General features: G+C 40.0%; 1 protein-coding gene across 1 annotated transcript in view; it reads left to right on the top strand.

Moving 5' to 3' along the window:
* KCNK2 (potassium two pore domain channel subfamily K member 2) overlaps nucleotides 1–19,297 on the top strand; it is an 86,669-nt gene extending 67,372 nt beyond the window's left edge. The window contains exons 5-6 of the mRNA XM_058165404.1: nucleotides 109–248; nucleotides 18,523–19,297. Of these exons, the coding sequence (XP_058021387.1) occupies nucleotides 109–248; nucleotides 18,523–18,840 (458 nt within the window). The 3' untranslated portion in view covers nucleotides 18,841–19,297. The remainder of the gene's footprint in view (nucleotides 1–108; nucleotides 249–18,522) is intronic.
* Nucleotides 19,298–20,183: the final 886 nt, after the last annotated feature.

Below are 20,183 nucleotides of genomic sequence, written 5' to 3' on the forward strand. Positions count from 1 at the left end.
ACCTGTGTTGTTCTTGAAGTTAATAACTTTTAATAAATAGTAAAAGAAGTATAAAGGACAGGAAACAGGTATCCAATACAAATCTATATTTATTTTGTTTCTTTTTAGGGGGATCAGATATTGAATATTTTGACTTTTACAAACCAGTTGTGTGGTTCTGGATTCTGGTGGGTCTTGCATATTTTGCTGCTGTCTTGAGCATGATTGGTGATTGGCTAAGAGTTATATCTAAAAAGACCAAGGAAGAGGTAAGGATCTCCCAAGGAATTTGCAAAGATGTTATTAATACTATAATACTTTAATGACTTTTGCCCCTCGCTATACTCATAAATAGCCTAGATTGGACATTTATATTTCATCAATATTATTTGTATCATTATTATTATTATTATTATTATTATTATTATTATTATTATTATTATTATTATTATTATTATTATTATTATTGAATAAGTTTTTTATCTCACTGCAATCCAATAAACAATGAGTTGCTTACAGTAGAATAATCAAAAATACCAAAGTTAAAAAAATGAAAACCATAAAATCCAAACAAAGAGAATCATGACCCAAATTGCATTTGGAAAGGTTGGATGTTCAACATCTTCTGGAAGGTATCCAAGGTAAGTGTGGATCTAACCTCAACCAGACATCATTCTGGCACCGCCACTGAAAAACAATACTTCCAATTGTCTGACCTCCCCACAATCCAGCAAAAGTGAGGAACAATCATCTATTTCTTTTGCCACAATTTTAATTGACTTCTATTCCATAGATATGGTCCTGTAGGTAATTGAGCCTCAAGCAGGGGTGGGTTCTACTTATCTTTACTACGGGTTCATATTGTGTCTGCGCGCGATGATGTTTGGGTCAGTGGGTGGAGCCTCCTGCCAGTTTTACTACCAGTTCTATAGAACCAGTGCGAACCGGGCGCAACCCACCACTGGCCTCAAGCCATAAAAAGCTTTATGGGTTAACACCAGCACTTTAAATTTCACTTAGGCAGCATCCTCAGAGCAGTCTGTATTCATGATGTATACCTGGGTATCATCTCAAATACCTAAATGGTATCTTCCAGTGGCTTTATATAGAAAGAGGGAGAAAACTGATCCCTGAAGTACAGTACAAAGGAAGACCCACTAAGCTGATTTCTCCTCCCCTATCACTACTGACTGGAACCATGGTGGCACAGTGGTTAGAATGTAGTACTGCAGGCTACATCTGCTGACTACAGACTGCCTGCAATCTGGCAGTCCAAATCCCACCAGGCTCAAGGTTGACTCAGCCTTCCATCCTTCTGAGCAGAGGTGAAATGTAAAATTTGTTACTACCGGTTCTATGGACATGGCTTGGTGGGAAGGGTAATGTGACTGGGTGGGCGTGGCCAACTTTTTTTTTTTACTTTTAAAAGAATTTTTTTCAGCCGAAGAGGTTGTAGAAAAAATGTTTTTAAAAGCCTCTGATGATCAGGCAACTCAGCTGCGATCGCCAGAGGATCCTTTTAAAAGCATTTAAAAGCATTCCCAGATGAGTTGCCTGATCACCGGAACCTTTTAAAAGGATTTTTTACAGCCTCTTTGGCTGAAGAGGTTATAGAAAAAATGCTTTTAAAGTGTTCTGACAATCCCAGCTGAATTGCCTGATTGCCAGAACCCTTTAAAAGCATTTTTTATAGCCTCTACGGCTGAAGATGTTATAGAAAAAAATGCTTTTAAATTGTTCTGATGATCCCAGCTGAGGGTAATCAATATCTCTGTAGAGTTGACAATACAAAAGAATATAGACTGTGGTTTGTACAGCATCAAGTTACTGGGGCTATTTATTTATTTATTTATTTAACCAATTTATACAACCAATTTATACCAACAAGTGGCTCTGAATGGTTTACAACAAATCAACAAATTGGTTAACAAATACATTAAAAAGTATAAAAATTAAACCAAAGCAAAGAATAATAGATGAAGGAATGTTAAAAATAGCAGAGCCATCTCACTAATCAACTTGTCACTTCTGGGGTTTCATGTGGGGTTTTCCTATATTTCCCTTCCAAAGCAGCTGCAGGGACAGCATTACACTGGGCTAGTTCTGTTCTGTACAGAACATGTTACTTCAATATAGATGAATTATTTTAGCTGTTCATCAGACAAGTTGTCCACTGTTGGTGAAGGATTTAGTCTCACAATGATCTCCATTCGTTTGTTCTTTTTTCTATCTTCCTTCCTAGCATGGTCCCATAGTCTGGGAATTAAATTATGCACTGTTTTTTTTTTTAAATTATTTTTTTTTAAATTATTTTCTATACTTTCTAATACGACACTTTGGGCCCTGCCAGCAACCTCCAGAGGGGTTTATTTTATTTATTTTTATTTATTTTATTGGTACCCCACCTTTAGTATTTTTATGAATAACTCAAGGCAGCGAACATGTCCAACACATGTTCCTCCTCCTATTTTCTGCACAACAACAACAACATTGTGAGGTGGGTTGGATTGAGACAGAACGACTGGCCCAAAGTCACTCAGCTGGCTTTCATCTGCTGCTTTCATCATGCTGAGAGTTGCTTCTGGGGTATAGCATCTTTTTCTGTATAAGTATTTTTTTAGAGCTGTATAAATACCTTGATCACATTTGGAACTCTCTTAACTGATCAGTGACCTCTGCACCCTGCAATAGTGTTCAATATGCAGAAACAATTGTAAAGGTGAAGTCCTTGACCTGTGAAAGTCAAAAGCTTTAAAATTTGATCAAGAGAATTGCTTGACAAAATATGCTATGAGTGGCAAAATCATCTTCTCTGTACCATGAGTCTTCATACCTCCGGATCAGGGAGTTTCACATAGCAAATGAATTCCTCAAAATCTTTGGTTATCACTTACTTAGCATATGTTGAATAGGGAAATTATCAAAGCTTATGATTTAGGAAGAGTTTAAATATCAAAAGCACTTGAATGTTTCATTACCTTGAAAACTAGTTTTGTTTGCAATCCATATACTTCATTCTGCACTACATTTTGTAATATTGTGAAGTAATTAGCCTCAGGGATGGACCTATGTGTTCAGCTGAAAAATCTAGTTTTAATTTATGTAAATTATATTTTTTAAAATATTAGCCTGGATGGTATTTGAGTGAATCTTCTACACTTCTAGATATAGAATGCATGAGATAGACATCAGTATTGCATTATAGCTAAATAGTATTAAATGTTTTTTTAATAAATATATAAAATATGTAATTGTACAGATGGAAATAAGTTATTCCAACAATTATGCTATTTCTGTAAAGTTCACAGCTTGTTTTTGCTTTATTTATTGAGGAACATGTACATATATCAATTGTAAAATCACAGTTGATATGAATCTAACTCACAAATCAGTATTTTGATTAATTATGAAAGAGATTTCCATTCCAGATAATAATTATAGTCAGTGATTGACAGTAGTTTCTTCCTCTCTTCCTCTCTCTCTTTCCCTCCCTCCCTCTCCCAATCTCTCTTCAGGTAACTCTTAGACAATAATTGTACTATGCTTAAATCGTATAAGAGAAATGATCTCCTGAGATACTATTTCCCCAACTGATAGGTTTTGCAGGCTATTTTAAGAAAAACGAAACCATATTTTCAATCTTATAATAAAAATACTGACACGTACTCCATTTGAATTGCAGTATTGATTTATATGGATCTATCTTTCAAAATTGTTCAAAATTTCAGTGGGTCCAGAATGTCCTAGCCAAATTATTGACTGGTTGCCGCAACAACCCGTCATGACTCCCTTCATTGCCTATCTTTCCTTTGCAAAAATAAAAAAATGTTATTATAATTTGTAAAGTTTTATATGGCTTGAAATTAGGCTATCTAAAAATGATATTCTTCCTTATCAACTTGCCCAGAGTTTAAGATGTTGAAAAGGTCTTTTTATTTGATTATCACCACCATCAAAGATATATCCAGAGGCAATGCAAGACATTCTCAATTACTTTTTCTAGGCATTTGAACTTTCTGTCAAGAGAGATCAAGCTTTTCTTTTGTCATCCTTCTATTAGGAGGGAGAAGTGGTGTTTTTTTAATCTAGGGTAGTCTTTGGCGTAGAGGTTTTGGATTGCTGGTGAGAGGTTACTACTTGTTTTATTGATGGAATCTTTTATTTGTTTTAATGGTGTTCCATTATTTTGATATCTTTCATTTTTATTATCAAAGGCAATGCAGATATGTCACTATAATCAGTGAGAATTTTTCACTTGATTTCATAGAGAGATGAATTTTACAAAAGTGTTGGTTAACTCTATAGGGAGAGGAAAGGGAAGCCAAGAAATACCATCTTGATATTAATATTGCTAATTACTAATTATTAATATTGCTAATCAATATTGCATCTTGATATTAATATTGCTACCTCCTAGCACCTATTTTACTACTAAATCCACCTTCACAAAGATTTTTAAAATAGAGTTACAAAAATATTTAAGGGATGTCAGACTAAGCTCCAATGGCACAATGACATTTTAATCTGATTCAGGTAAAGGTTTCCTGATCTAGTCATTTCTGACTCTAGGGTGTGGTGCTCATCTCTGTTTCTTAGTCGAGGGAGCCAGCATTGTCTAAAGACATTTCCATGGTCATGTGGCCAGCATGGCTATACACCAAAGATGCACAGAATGCTGTTACCTTACCACCAATAGTGGTACCGATTTATCTACTCACATTTTCAGTGATTCAGTGTTACTAGCTCTTGCTGGACTGCTGATCTGCTTTTTTGCCCACCTGTGGTCATAACACAATGGAATACAGGTTATCTAGTTATCTGTAAAACCCTTGTGCTTGATTGGAATGGGCTTGAAAGGAGAAAGACATTGTAAGATTTTTGCTGTAATACAAAAAAAAAAAAAGGGTGAAAGGTGAAAGAACTTTTTCATTGCATTTAAATAGTCTATGAAATACAGCTTATTTAAAAGTTAAAAAACAAGCAAACAAACCTCATTCTGACTATTTCAGAAGAATAGTTTGATATAAAGTATAGCTATGGTCTATAGATATTTTTCTTTTTTATATGAAATTGTTATTGTTTTCTGATATTCTACATCAGAAGAATACTATTGTTCATGAGATTTTGGCTTCAAAAGCATAATGAGCTTCAATAATTATAAAACTTCGTACTCATTTAGGTGGATTATAAACCATAGAGCTTCCTAAATTTGGTTCCTGGGGTATTCGGCTTCAATTAAATGCATTGGGAACAGGGAATTGGAGAAAATAAAGACCAGACATTTATTAAAAATATTGTATTTTCACCTTGAAGAATTTCCTTTACAGGAAATCTACAACACAAGAGTGGAACAACTTTGCTAGCCAAGTGCCGAATTTGCACAAGAATCCTGCTTTCTAGTGACTCCATCTGAGTCATCTGTTTTTGAAATAGAAGCACACTCAGCAGTATTTTTGAGATATCAAAAAAGGTTATTCTGGAATGTAAAGACAGCACATGCTCTATTCTAATCTTCTGCCTGACTAATGTGACACAACTATTCTTTTTAGTTAGCTTGATGTAGTCTCAGGAGGATAATGGGGAGTTATACTTTAAACAACTGAAAAAAAAATCAAGAAAAAAAATTACAGAACTTCAGACAATGGATTGCTGATAACATTAAGACATTACAGAAAAGAAAGTATATTGAAGCCTTCTCAAGCCTTTGATAATTCATCCTGTTATTGGCGTACTGAAATGGTTTGAACCTACCTGTTTGTTATTTTACTTAATTTTCCACTTATGGAAGTATGGTATAAGAATATATACTTCTGTATAATGAACAACTAAATGAAAAATAATCTGCATCAATCCTGTGGACTCACATATACAATAAAATAACTTTACTTCAAGGGGACATTGGTTTTATACTAAATCTATTACTCATTCCATTCTGTCTATAGAGCTATTAAATTATGATGTGTCTATTAACGCTTATTATTCAGATCACATATTCATGAGGTTTAGTTTGTTATTTATGTATCTGTTTGTCAGATTTGTTATAGCCACCCTACTCCAATGGATAGTGTACAGAACCCCCCAAATTAAAAATCCATAAAAAGAGATAAAACACAAAAAACTCTGAGACAACCACAAAAATGATCTTAAAATCAATGCAAATTAAACAAAACAGGACTCCAAAAATACAATAATATATTACCTCCAGGCCTGGAACCAAAACTAAGTTTTTAGAAATTTCTAGAAGCCTAGGAGAGAGGGCACTGTCCTTATTTTTTATCAATTGTACAGGTAGTCCTCGACTTACAACCCCAACTGAGCCCAAAATTTCAGTTGCTAAGTGAAACATTTGTTAAATGAGTTTTGCCCCTTGGTACGACCTTTCCTGCCACAGTTGTTAAGTGAATCACTGCAGTTGTTAAATTAGTAACACGGTTGGTCAGTGAAGCTGGCTTCCTCACTGATTTGGCTTAATGGAAGGTTACAAAAAGGGATGACATGACCCTGAGACACCCTATTTACCTTTACTACCGGTTTGCAATGGGATTGCACACGTGTATGAGCAAAGTGAGTGCGCGTGCCGAGCTTTTGTACATTCACAGAAGCTTCTGCACAAGCGCAGCTCACCTATGATGACATCTGGGTCAGTGGGCGGAGCCTCCCGCCGGTTTTACTACCAGTTTTATAGAACCAGTCCGAACTGGGGGCAACCCATCACTGGACACACTGCAACCATTGTAAATATGAACTAAATACCAAGCATCTGAATTTTTATCATGTGACCATGGAGATGTTGGAGATGGTCGTAATTGTGAAAAACGGTCATAAGTCACTTTTTTTAGTGCCATTGTAACTTTGAATGGTCACTAAATGAACTGTTGTAAGTCGAGGCCTACCTGTATTGTGAGAGCAAGAGAATCATTTAAAAGGCACTAGAGAATATGTTATATAGGTACATATGAGAAGACTATTTTATAAAGGTGCTGTACCAATAGGAATGTCAGTCCTGGAAGCCATCTTTTGCATTGGGCCTTCAGGCCTGCCACATTTAGTGGTGTGGGAAACTGGGAGGGAGGATTGTATGGAGCTGGGAACTATATATAGTCATAATAACATTCCTTTCTCTGGGAGTCAAGGACATCCTGCTCTGCACCTGGAGGGATGTGTTTGGGAGGCATCTCCAGTTGGGACGGTTTGATTGGACCATGAGATGGACATGTGGATGCTAGGCAGGGACTTGGACTTTCTTTTGGGTGGGGAAAACCTGGAAACTTTCAGATTCAGGTTTTCCCAGATGTGCCAATATGACATCTCTAAGAAAACGGAATTTTGAGGAACTTCAAGCCTTGGAGTCTTCTTTTGTTGGGGGTGTTACTTGGAACCCTGACAAGGAAGTTCCCACTCTCCAACAATACTAAATCTCCAATAGTCAAAGTACTTGAAACGGTCAGTACATTAAAGCATATCACTGACATTGAAACCAGCTCTCTGGACAATGAGGAGTTTGCAGATCTGTGCTTTGAAATGGTTGTTTATTAAATATATATTTGAGCCATTTTTTTCTGCGCTTAGACAGTAGCAAAAATGTGATTGACAGAATATGTTCACAAATGCGGAGATCCAGTTTATAATATTCAAAACCAGTTTATGGTGATGAATTGAATTGAGAGGAGGCAGTTTGCCCTCCCTCTGCAGCCCTCCACGTACACTTTAAAAATTTGCTCCAGATGGTTCTCTAAGCTGCCAAATCATTTTAAGAGTATAAAGGCTACAAGAGGGAGAAGAGGAGCAGAAAGTTCCTTCTCTTGCGATTCTGGAATGCACTCATTATGCAGAAATACTAATGTGTATGTTAAATGCAGGCACAAACAATATCATTTCTATTCAAAACACAACAAAAAGAGGGGTTCTGAAGCACACTGTTGGAGTTGCAATTTCAGTTACATAAAGGACGTGTATTTCAATCATGCAGCATCAGTTACTGAGTTACTGCCAGGCTACAAATTAAGATTAAAATTGAGTGTAGCTTGAGAAAATGTCATACCTCAAGGACAAAAGAAGGCTGAATAGGCACTAAAGATTTTATAATAGGAAGAAGAATTAAATTACAATAGTTTGTTGTTTATATGCTCTGGCAGTCTGAAAATTACATAGTTCTCCATTTGTAACCTTTTGAGCTTCTATCTTTAGCAATCCATAGGAAAGTGAGCTGCATTATGAAAATGTAACATTTCCTTTTAGTGCATTTTAGGACGCAGAATTATTGGGAGTCCAGAGAATCTATCTGGACCATTATTATTATAAACTGTGTTCTGATATAGCAAAAGAATGATCCTACTATATATAGGTCTATTCGCAATCTGATACATAATCACTCTTCCAAAAACGATCTTACTGTTTCTTGCATTAATTCTACATTACTTATATAGGGTTTATGAATTGTTTCTATTTTAAATGCATCTAGGGTAATGTTAAAAGAGTTATGGAGAATTTCATTTCTAAATTAATATTACCGAGACTACAGAGACCCATTGTGATAAAACAATTTGTCATAATTAATTTGTCATAATTTGGATGCTATTTTTGGAGTAGTTTAATTGTTTATACATGTCTAGAGAGCTAATTGGTCAGATGTAGATGCCATCACTGGAGGTTTTTAAGAAGAGATTGGATAGTCATTTGTTTGAAATAGTGGAAATATATCCTGCTCTTGTATGAGGTTAGGAGGTAGGAAGATGCAATGGCATCTCCCCCTCATTTCCTAGTTGTACCTCATCCAATTGCAATGATCTAATCCACATTGATTTTACTGACGATACCATCATAAGGGCACTACACAAACTTAAGCCATCTCTATCTATTGGTCCTGATGGAATATGTGCCTTCTTTCTTAAAAAGCTTTACTCCCCCCATAGCTGAACCTCTACGCACCATCTATGAAGTATCTTTTAGAATGAGCTCCTTGCTTGACATATTTATTTATTTATTTATTTATTTATTTAAATTTTTATACCGCCCTTCTCCCGAAGGACTCAGGGTGGTGTACAGCCAAGGTTAAAACAATTAAATATACAAAATTAAAATATCAATTAAAATACATATTCAATAATGGCCAAATTAAAACCGTCAAATTGACCTAGACTAAAATACCCCATATAAAATTACTAAAAATTAAAAATTTGAAAATTTAAAAATCAAGCCAGTCCCGCTTGGATAAATAAATAAGTTTTTAATTCACGGCGAAAGGTCCGAAGGTCAGATAGTTGGCGCAAACCGGGGGGAAGTTCGTTCCAGAGGGTAGGTGCTCCAACAGAGAAGGCCCTTCCCCTGGGGGCCGCCAGCCGACATTGCTTGGCGGACGGCACCCTGAGAAGACCCTCTCTGTGAGAGCGTACGGGTCGGTGGGAGGCATAAGGTAACAGCAGGCGGTCCCGTAAGTACCCGGGCCCTAAGCCATGGAGCGCTTTAAAGGTGGTAACCAGAACCTTGAAGCGCACCCGAAAGACCACAGGTAGCCAGTGCAGACTGCGCAGGAGTGGTGTTACCCGGGAGCAACGTGGAGCTCCCTCAATCACCCGCGCAGCTGCATTCTGGACTAACTGGAGTCTCCGAGTGCACTTCAGGGGTAGCCCCATGTAGAGAGCATTGCAATAATCCAGACGAGAAGTGACGAGAGCATGAGTGACCGTGCATAAGGCATCCCGGTCCAGAAAGGGGCGCAACTGGCGAACCAGGCGAACCTGGTAAAAGGCTCTCCTGGAGACGGCCGCCAGGTGATCTTCAAACGACAGCCGTCCATCCAGGAGAACGCCCAAGTTGCGTACCCCTTCTGTTGGGGCCAGTGACTCTCCCCCAACAGACAGCCGCAGTTGCAGCTGACTGTACCGGGGTGCCGGCATCCACAGCCACTCCGTCTTGGATGGATTGAGTCTGAGTCTGTTGCTCCCCATCCAGACCCGTACAGCCTCCAGGCAACGGGACAGCACTTCGACAGCTTCGTTGGGGTGGCCCGGGGTGGAAAAGTACAGCTGAGTATCATCAGCGTACAGCTGATAACTCACCCCGAAGCCACTGATGACCTCACCCAACGGCTTCATATAGATGTTGAACAGGAGAGGCAAGAGAATCGACCCCTGAGGCACCCCACAAGTAAGGCGCCTCGCGGTCGATCTCTGCCCCCCTGTCAACACCGTCTGCGACCGGTCAGAGAGATAGGAGGAGAACCACCGATAAACAGTACCTCCTACTCCCAAACTCTCCAACCAGTGCAGCAGGATACCATGGTCGATGGTATCAAAAGCCGCTGAGAGATCTAACAGGACCAGGGCAGAGAAACAACCCCTATCCCTGGCTCTCCAGAGGTCATCCACCAACGCGACCAAAGCTGTCTCCGTGCTATATCCGGACCGGAAGCCGGACTGGAACGGGTCTAGATAGACGGCTTCATCCAGGTACCGGGGAAGCTGCCACGCCACCACACTCTCTACAACCTTCGCCACAAAGCGAAGGTTGGAGACTGGACGATAATTACCCAAAATAGCTGGGTCCAGGGAAGGCTTCTTGAGGAGGGGTCTCACCACCGCCTCTTTCAAGGCGGCGGGAAAGACCCCTTCCAACAAAGAAGCATTTATAATTCCCCGGAGCCAGCCTCGTGTCACCTCTTGAGTGGCCAGCACCAGCCAGGAGGGACACGGGTCCAGTAAACATGTAGTGGCATGTAACCTCCCCAGCAACCTGTCCATGTCCTCGGGAGCCACAGAATCAAACTCATCCCAAACAACATCAACAAGACGTGGCTCAGTCATCTCACCCGGATCATCACAATCTTGGTCCAAACTATCCCGAAGCTGAGCGATTTTATCATATAGATAACCACTAAACTCCTCGACACGTCCCTGCAAAGGGTCATCCCGTCCCCCCTGGTGTAGGAGGGAGCGGGTCACCCAAAACAGGGCGGCCGGGCGGTTATCTGCCGACGCAATGAGGGTGGAAACGTAGGAACGTTTCGCCACCCTCAGTGCCACTAGGTAGGCTTTCGAAAAAGACCTAACTAGTGTCCGATCAGCCTCGGAACGGCTGGACCTCCAAGTACTCTCTAGGCGTCTTCTCCGGCGTTTCATCTCTCTCAGCTCCTCAGAGAACCAAGGAGCCAATTGAGATCTACGCCGGGTCAGAGGCCGCAAAGGCATGACACGGTCCAAAGCCCCAGCCGCGGCCTGTTCCCAGGCCGCAACTAGTTCTTCGGTCGTGCCATGGGCAAGATCCTCAGGAAACGGCCCAAGCTCCATCAGGAACCTCTCGGGGTCCATCAGGCGCCTGGGACGGAACCAACACATTGGTTCCGTCTCCCTGCGGTGGTGAGCGGCGGTCTGAAAGTCTAGGTGGAGGAGAAAATGATCTGTCCATGACACCGGTATCGTCACTAAATCCCCTAATACCAGATCATTAAACCACTGTCCAGAGATATAAATCAAGTCCAGTATGGACCCCTCCGTGTGTATAGGGCCATCAGTTACTTGAATCAGGTCCAAGCCCGTCATGGAAGCCTGGAACTCCTGAACCACCGTTGACGACAAGCCGGCCGATGGCAGATTGAAGTCCCCCATGACCAAAAGTCTGGGGATCTCAATCGCCACCCCGGCAAGCACCTCAAGCAGCTCAGGCAGGGCTGTAGTCACATAGCAAGGAGCCAGGTACACGATCAACAGACCCATCTGATTCTTATGGCCCCACTTCACAAGAAGGGATTCACAACCAGCTATCTGAGGCACAGTGGACTCTCTCGGCTCCAGACTTTCTCTCATCACAACCGCCACCCCTCCACCCCTACCCTGGGACCTCGGTTGATGGAATGCTCGGAAACCCGTAGGGCACAGTTCAACCAGGGGCACACCCCCTTCTGTGCCCAACCAGGTCTCCGTAATGCCCATAAAGTCCGCGGACTCCACCTGAATAAGATCACAGATCAGGGGGGCCTTATTGACCACGGACCGGGCATTGCACAACATCAACCGAAGGCCCGGGCCCTGAGGATCCTGACCTTCTGGGGAACGGGTAAGAACTGAGGGACCGGAGCACGTTATCGCTTTTAAACAGCGAGCCCGTGCTCCCAGAAAATGATACGGCCCCTTGCTTCCGCCATATCTGCCCCTCCCACTTACCGTACAGATGGAACCAACCTCTATGCCTGGAATGAACCCCTCACCCCCCTCCCTCGGACCAGATAAAACGCCGTGAACAAACCCCAGGACTGGACCTACCCTCCTTGACGGGTTTCCCCCCCCCCCGTCGCTTCCCTCCCCCCCTTTAAAAAGCTCTTATTAAAAAACCTATTTACAAAACCCCAAAGATTCTTCTTCATCACATGCCACCTCTCCGGGTCCCAGGACCCCTCGTTAAGGCAGGCTCTCGATAACCCAGAGGGCCATTCCTGTGAGGCGGGGGAACCTCGCAGTCGGAGAAGGTCAGCAGACAAATATTTCATTGCAAGAGATTATAAATAACAGTAGGAGAAAAGGGGTTCCCTAGCCGCTCGATGATATCGTGGCCTACGAACAAAGTCAGGACAGTCACAAAACCAAGGCCAGAATGTCCGGTAGGGGCAATAGTCAAGATGGAAGTTCAGCTGATGGATTCCGCCCGTTAATGCCGCCCATAATAAATGCAGCAAGAGTTTTTGCCCACTAATGCCGCCCATGACCAAGTCTGAGGCCGTCCAAAATTGATGCCACAAGTACCGGAAGCAGAAAAAAGTTTTCAGCCGCAGATGTCGCACGATGTTATATACAAAGTCAGCTAAAATCGAAATTCCGCCTGCCTGAGCTACCTGTGTCGAACGCTGCTGGTATCAATGCCGCTGAAAATAATACGGCAAACAGTCCAGCCGCCAGCCGCTGATGACAAATCATTAGCAAGTCATACCTATCTTTAAACAAGGTGACCCCGGCCTTGTTGAGAATTATAGACCAATCTCGCTTTGCTGCGTAATGTGTAAAGTCATGGAATCCATCATAAACCAATCCATCACCCTCCACTTAGCAACAAATAACCTACTCTCTAATAAAAAATTTGTCTAATTGTGAAATTCTATTTTTTCTTTCTATTTTTTAAGTTTATAAGCTAACCATCTACCTGGTTTATTAGCATTTTCAAAATAATTCTGTTTTGCCCCTTTAATTTTTTGTGCTAATTCTTCCTTTTCAATCAAAGCCATTTTGTGTTTAATTAAATCCATTCTCATTTTAATGTCTATCTTCTCTGGAAATCTTTTTAGTTCTTGTTCCCATTTCCTATAGTCATTTTCTAATATTTTAAAATGCTCATGTCCCACCCCATGGCTGAACTGATCCATTGATTGGACGCCTGGCCGCTCTCTCCCTCCTTGTCTGACAGCCTCAGCTGCCATGTCCTCTGCCAAATCCCGGAACTAAAGCAGCTCTTCATAACGCCCAGCCCTCATCTTCCTCTATCCCGGCTGCCAGTGTGCTGATTCCCTTCCCATGCTTTTTATAAGCAGCTTTGTCCTCTTTGCCAATGATGTTAAACTATTCAACACCACAGGCAACTCTATTACCCTTCAAAATGACCTAGACTATGTATCTGAATGGTCAAACAATTGGCAACTCCAAATCTCTGCTAACAAATGCTCAGTCCTGCACATTGGCAATAGAAATAAGAACCTCAAATATTTGCTAGGTGGAAACTATCTAAAAGTTGACCCACACTCTGTTAAGGACCTAGGAGTACTCATTTCAAAAGATCTAAGCCCCAGAGCTCACTGTAAAATCATTGCAAAAAAGACATTAAGAGTTGTCAATCTTATTTTATGAAGTTTTCTCTCTGGTAATGCTATACTTCAAACTAGGGCATACAAAACTTTTGCCAGACCTATACTTAAATACTGCTCACCTGCCTGGAACCCTCACTGTATTTCAGAGAGAGTGGGTCCAGAGATATTTTACTAGAAGAGTACTCAAATCGTCTGCTCAAAATAAAATTCCCTATACCACCAGGCTTGAAATTTTAAGCCTCAATAGTTTCAAACTATGCCATCTACATTCTGACCTAAGCTTAGTTCATAAAATTATTTACGAAAACATCCTACCTGTAAATGAGTACTTTAATTTCAACCACAATAACACAAGGGCTATTAATAGATTCAAACTCAATGTAATTCGCTCTAATCTTAATTGTAGGAAATATGACTTCTGCAATAGAGTAGTAAATGTCTGGAACACTCTACCTGATCCTGTTGTTAATCTCTCTAATCACCATACCTTTTACCTTAAACCGTCTACTGTGGACCTTTCATGTTTTTAAGAGGTCCCTAAAGGGGCGTGCATAAGCGCACCAGTGTGCCTACTGCCCCTGTCCTACTGTTCCCATTTATATTTACTCATTTTATGTGTTTTGCTTATTTATTTCCTTTTATTTGTGCCAAAAAATTTTCATGTGTCCATGTCTATGTCTATACTGTTACTTGTTTCCTTGTACTTGTAAATAGATAGATAGATAGATAGATAGATAGATAGATAGATAGATAGATAGATAGATAGATAGATAGATAAATGTATGTTAGACTAGTAGACTTCCAAGTTCCCTTCTAACTCTGTTATTCTGTATTCTGTAAATAGAAAAGCATTACAAGTAGCTGAGGTGCCTAACATTGGAAAATTATACCAGTGGCTGGAAATGGCTGGGTTAAAAGACAGCCCTGAGGCACAGATCAAAGCAACACAAAAACAGGCACTATATACCATATCCATTTTGCTGGGGTCGATTGCACTAGACAGGATCCAAGGTGCAGACTATGTAGAGAGAGACAGTTCAACAGGTAGTGGCAGGATGCAACATGCAGGAACAACATACATTGAAAGGCACAACCAGGTAATTGGCATTGTGTACAAGAACATCTGCACAATTTATAAACTACACTCTCCCAGGTTCAGGTGAAGGATTCCACAGAAGGTTGTGAAGAATAAAAGGGCTAAGATCTTGTGAGATTTCCAGACAGGAAAGGCAGATACTGGCCAATCAGGCAGCCATCAGGGTAGGATACAAGAAGACAAGGATCAGAAGACAGTAGTGGTGGTAGATGTAGAGCTGCCAAGTGGCAGCACTATCAGGAAGGAGTATAAAAAGTTGGAGAAGGAGGGACTAAAGAGGGTCTGGAATGTAAACGCCAAAATGATTCCAGTAGGAGTATTTGGGATTATGACTCCTAATTTGGGAGAGAGGTTTCAGCAGATTCAAGGAACAACTTCAGAGCTCTCTGTCCAGAAGAGTTTAGTACTAGGAACAGCTGAGATACTGCACAGATCCCTCAAACCGGGAAGCTCCAGTAGAGGACCCAAGATTGAGAAAGACACATACCACCCATAGGGATAAGGACAGAATTTTTAATTTTTCTTATATGATTGAGTTGCTTATCTTTGCTTCATAAATTATCATATTTTTACTATGCACTTAATCATTTTGATAAACTTACTTGGACAAGGTGTTTTATAAATCAAAGTTTTGAGTTTCCTTTGAAAGCTGGCCAAAGCTCCAATACAAGTACTTTTTAATACTGGGCAACAAAATCCAGAAATTATAGCCAGCAAGGAGAAGGGGAGGAGAGTCTTTCATCATATTCTTTGAATGAAGCACTCCATAAAATGGGATATGGTTTTTTTTTTAAAAAAAAACCAGTTTTGAAAATGTGCATAAAAATTACAGTAAAAACTAATTAATTAGAATTAATCAGTATCTATCATTTTGATCTAGTATGGAAAAGCAATATGGCCATAATGCTTTTCCATTGGTTTTGGTTTTTGAACCAAATGAGGTAGTCTTTTAGTAACAAATGCTTCTTAATTAATGTCACTTAATTAAAAAAAAACTATGCACATTTGATATCTATTTGCTTATCAATGATTGAATATTTTATGGTTACATTAATTTATTTAAGTGTTTTTAATTTTTATCAAAATATTCATTGGAAATAATTCAGATAACAATCTATCACTTTTTTTCTGAATGTAATAAGCCATGAAAATTGGAACTGATGGAAACATTTAGGCTGCATGTTTCTTTGAAGAGGTACCTTGTTTTGTTGAAAATATTAATATGAAACCCTGGTAACTGAATCAGATCACCTCACTGAAGAAAATAGGCCTCCAGAATCTTGGATAATTGATTTGTTTAATTTATATGACTGTCCATTCATGAATCCAGTAACAGTTAACAGAGTTGGAAGGGTGGTGGTTTAGTTCAACCCCCTGCTCAACCAGGAAACCCTATAGCATTTTAGACAAATGGTTGTCCAATTTCTTCTTAAAAACCTCCAATGTTGGAGCACCCACAACTGCTGGAGGCATCTTGTTCCACTGATTAATTGTTCCAACAAGGAAATTTCTCCTTAGTTCTAGGTTGAAAGTCTCCTTGAATAGTTTCCATCCATTGTTTATTGTCCTGCCTTCAAGTGTTTTGGAGAAAGGTTGACCCCCCCCTCCTCTTTGTGGCAGCCCTTTAGATGTTGAAACACTGCTATCTATCACTCCTAGCCCTTCTTTTCATTAAACTAATTAATGATAACTCTGCAATGATAGATGAGCTTTGATTTGGGGACAAAGAAGGATGAAAATATTGGAATGGGATGAGCTCTTGCTTGTTCTTTTTCCCACCAGGATGTTTGGGGACTTTGTGTTGTATGTATGTAGGTATTAGGAGGACACTGGCTCAGCTATTAAAGACTCTGAATTTGTTAGCCAGAAAGCTGACAGCCTGAGTTGGAGACCTGAGCGCCGTGCAATGGGGTGAGCTCTCATTACCTGCCCCAGCTCCTGCCAACTGGGCAGTTTGAAAGCATGCAAATATAAATAGATAAATAGGTACCACTTCAGTGGGCAAGGGAACAGTTCATATACATAAAGAGGGATCTGTTTTATAAAAGGACTACCTTATTTTATAGGAAATTATTTTCAATGAATAGTTATTATTATTTTTTGTGCTGTTTTTGGCATGTTTTAGCATATAACATTTGGATGCAGTTTGTGTACATTTGCACACATAAATACAAGTAGTCCTCATTTAATTACCACAGGTTTGTCAACTTGGTAGCTAATCACATAGCTGCAACAGGCTTGTGATGTCATCTCCCTTTGATCATTAAACGAATCACTGCAGTCATTAAGTGAGACATTGTGTGACTGTGTCTTACAATTTTATTTTTTGTGTGCTCCATTAATTTTGTTTGTTGGAAGCCAGTGGTGAAGTGTGTGAGTGGCCATCATATGATTGTGAGATGATGTGACAATACTAAATATGAGAGTTGGTCACCAAGTTGGTATTTTCACACTTTTGTAATGTTTCATGGTCGCTAAATGAGGCAGTCAGTAAGCAAGGGCTACCCGTATGTGCAAAAATACCCACATGTGTCACACAAAACATTTATGGGGAGAGGGTTATCCAGGACTGGTTTGAGCTGAGTAGATAATTCTGTCTTGGCAAGGTGGGGGAAACTGGATATTACCTAGGAGTATGGAGTTTAGAAAGTTTCACAGTCAATTCTTATTTGGGGTGGAAGGTATTTTAGATTCTGCTGATTCTTCCTTTCAAGTAATTGTCAAAATGAAAATCATCCCATAATGTCACTGAACGTAAAGAAATATTTGTCACATATCATCATATCCAGTCTCTGAGCCCATATGCATCAGATTGGAAAATGTTAATGTCAAGAAGAATCTTATTCTAGTGTATTGTAAGTCTCACATTATAATATTATACTGCAGTGGAAGGAGAAGCTGGCAATTGTTCTGCTGACTTGACTAAAACTGTCACTTGCATTAATCCTCAGTTGGAACTGGCCCTAAAAATAGAACTGCGACAGCTGACATTTTTCTTTTAAAAGCCTTCTCCATCTAAATATAGAAAGGACTATGTTGCCTCTCACAGGAATTATTACATGCAAAAGCCAGGGTATCCATAAATAACCGTGGCATCTCCCCTGGTAACAACACATAACATGCACTCAGGATTGCTGGGAATTCAGCTCTCCTATCCAGCTGGGATTGTCTCAGCTGTCAAGCCTTAATTTTTAAAAGCAATTTCACCTCAATGTCCTATGTAACATTATAAAAAGAGATGTGAAATGTTTTAGAGGTAAAGATCTTAGATGTTGCAATGTGTGTCCTTTTTATTAGATGAGAGCAAGGAGGTGGTTAAATCCTTGGATTGGAATAAAATAGAGATTAATTAAATAGCTAAGGAAATAGCCAAGGGACAGAAGATCTCTTAGAAAGGGTAGCTGCTTACTGTCAGGTTTTGAACACAATTTTTTTTCTTTGCAACTGTATCCACATAGACCAGGGGTCTGCAAACTTGGCTCTTTTAAGACTTGTGGACTTCAACTCCCAGAGTTTGCTGGCTGAGGAACTCTGGGCATTGAAGTCCTCAAGTCTTAAAAGAGCCAAGTTTGCAGACCCCTGACATAGACCATTTTTAAAAATAAAAAATGTAATGCAGTACTAATTCTCTCTTTTTCCTTCTTCCCACCTGATTCCTTAGGTGGGCGAGTTCAGAGCTCATGCAGCCGAGTGGACAGCCAATGTTACCGCAGAGTTCAAAGAAACCCGGAGGCGCCTGAGTGTTGAGATCTATGACAAATTCCAGCGGGCTACCTCCATCAAAAGAAAGCTCTCTGCAGAAATGGCAGTGAATCACAGCCAAGACCTGACCCCTTGCAAAAGAACCTTGTCTGTCAACCACCTCACCAGCGAGAAAGATCTCTTGCCTGCCATCACAAAGACAGATAGCATTTATATGAATGGCTTGACTCCTCACTGTGCAGCGGAAGAAATTGCTGTGATTGAGAACATTAAGTAGAATGACTTTGAAGCCTGATCTTTTAATAAGAAGCCACCTATGGTTTAGACTTACCTTGTAGGTCCGATTATTTTCCCTCTGTCCATAACCGATGCCAATAGCATTTTTTAAAAATCATATGCATGAGTTCCAACAGAAATCTACCCACAATATGGAGTCATCATTATATTTCTTGAAAGACACAAGATGAATGGCACTTTGGTCATTGACAAATGCTGGACTAAGCAATGTTCAATGCCTTTTTTTAAAAAAAGTATATATTGGTGCCCAGACTGGTTTTTTGTTTTTCTTCATCTCTCCTGTTGCGCCGTAAGGCGTTGAGAATGAATAATGTTGGTTTAGGTTAACAATGTAGCTTTGAGAGATCAGTCCTTAAACTTTTCAGGGTCTACCATGCCAAGCCTAAGAAAGGACCATACATGGACTACAATCTATATGTAAATGGCAAGAAAATCTTATGCAGCCTTTTACCTAAGAAATTTTTGTCAGTGCCTTATCTTTTAAAGAAACAGAACCTCTATATCTTTCATATGGGTTTTTGTTAGTTTGTTGGTTCTTGCATGAGTACAATATCTCATGTTTATATTTCCTCTTGCCCTCCCACAACCATGTTTTAAGGATGTCTGAAGCCAAGGATACCAGCGTTAAGAAATATGCCAAATCAAGGACATCAAAACGCCACTTCTAATTTAGCTTTAAAGGCACTGCAATTATAAGGGTTGCAAAAGGTGTCCCCTATAATTTTTTTTTAAACTCAGGTGCAGATAATACATGTACACTCAGTTGATATGTAGAATTTATGAATCCATGTCAGGTCTCATTACTGAAACTCTACTCAACCTTTCGTACCCATGCACCATGTACCGAAAATCTTCAGTTGTGTGTTATTAAATTTGATGAGATACATCTTGGTGCAATAGATTCTTTTGCATAGATTCAGACCAATCCTGAATCAGCAGCAGGTCAGCTACTGTAAATGCAGTGCTGCTGGCAGAAAAGCATTCATTCCCCCCGCCCCCCACCTCCGTTTGTTTTATCTGTGTCATGTTAGAAGCTCACTTAGCACAGGGACCGTGCCTGCTGGATTGCTTTCCTTGAACGTTACATCCTACATTTTTGCCCACAGCAGCTGGGAATAAAAGTAGGAATGCAATTGAAACTGGCATCACTGTGACTTTCAACACCAAGGATATACAGTAGATGGTATCTGAAGACAAACACAGACATGGAAATAGTTGATCAATAGCACAGAGTACAATTAAATAGATGGTCCTTGGTTGATTATAATAGGCTGATAACGCAGATCTGAAACTAGTCCTTAGACTTTCTTTGATTGTTTTAAA

This window comes from Ahaetulla prasina, chromosome 1 (assembly GCF_028640845.1).
Source record: "Ahaetulla prasina isolate Xishuangbanna chromosome 1, ASM2864084v1, whole genome shotgun sequence".
Taxonomy (NCBI): Eukaryota; Metazoa; Chordata; class Lepidosauria; order Squamata; family Colubridae; genus Ahaetulla; species Ahaetulla prasina.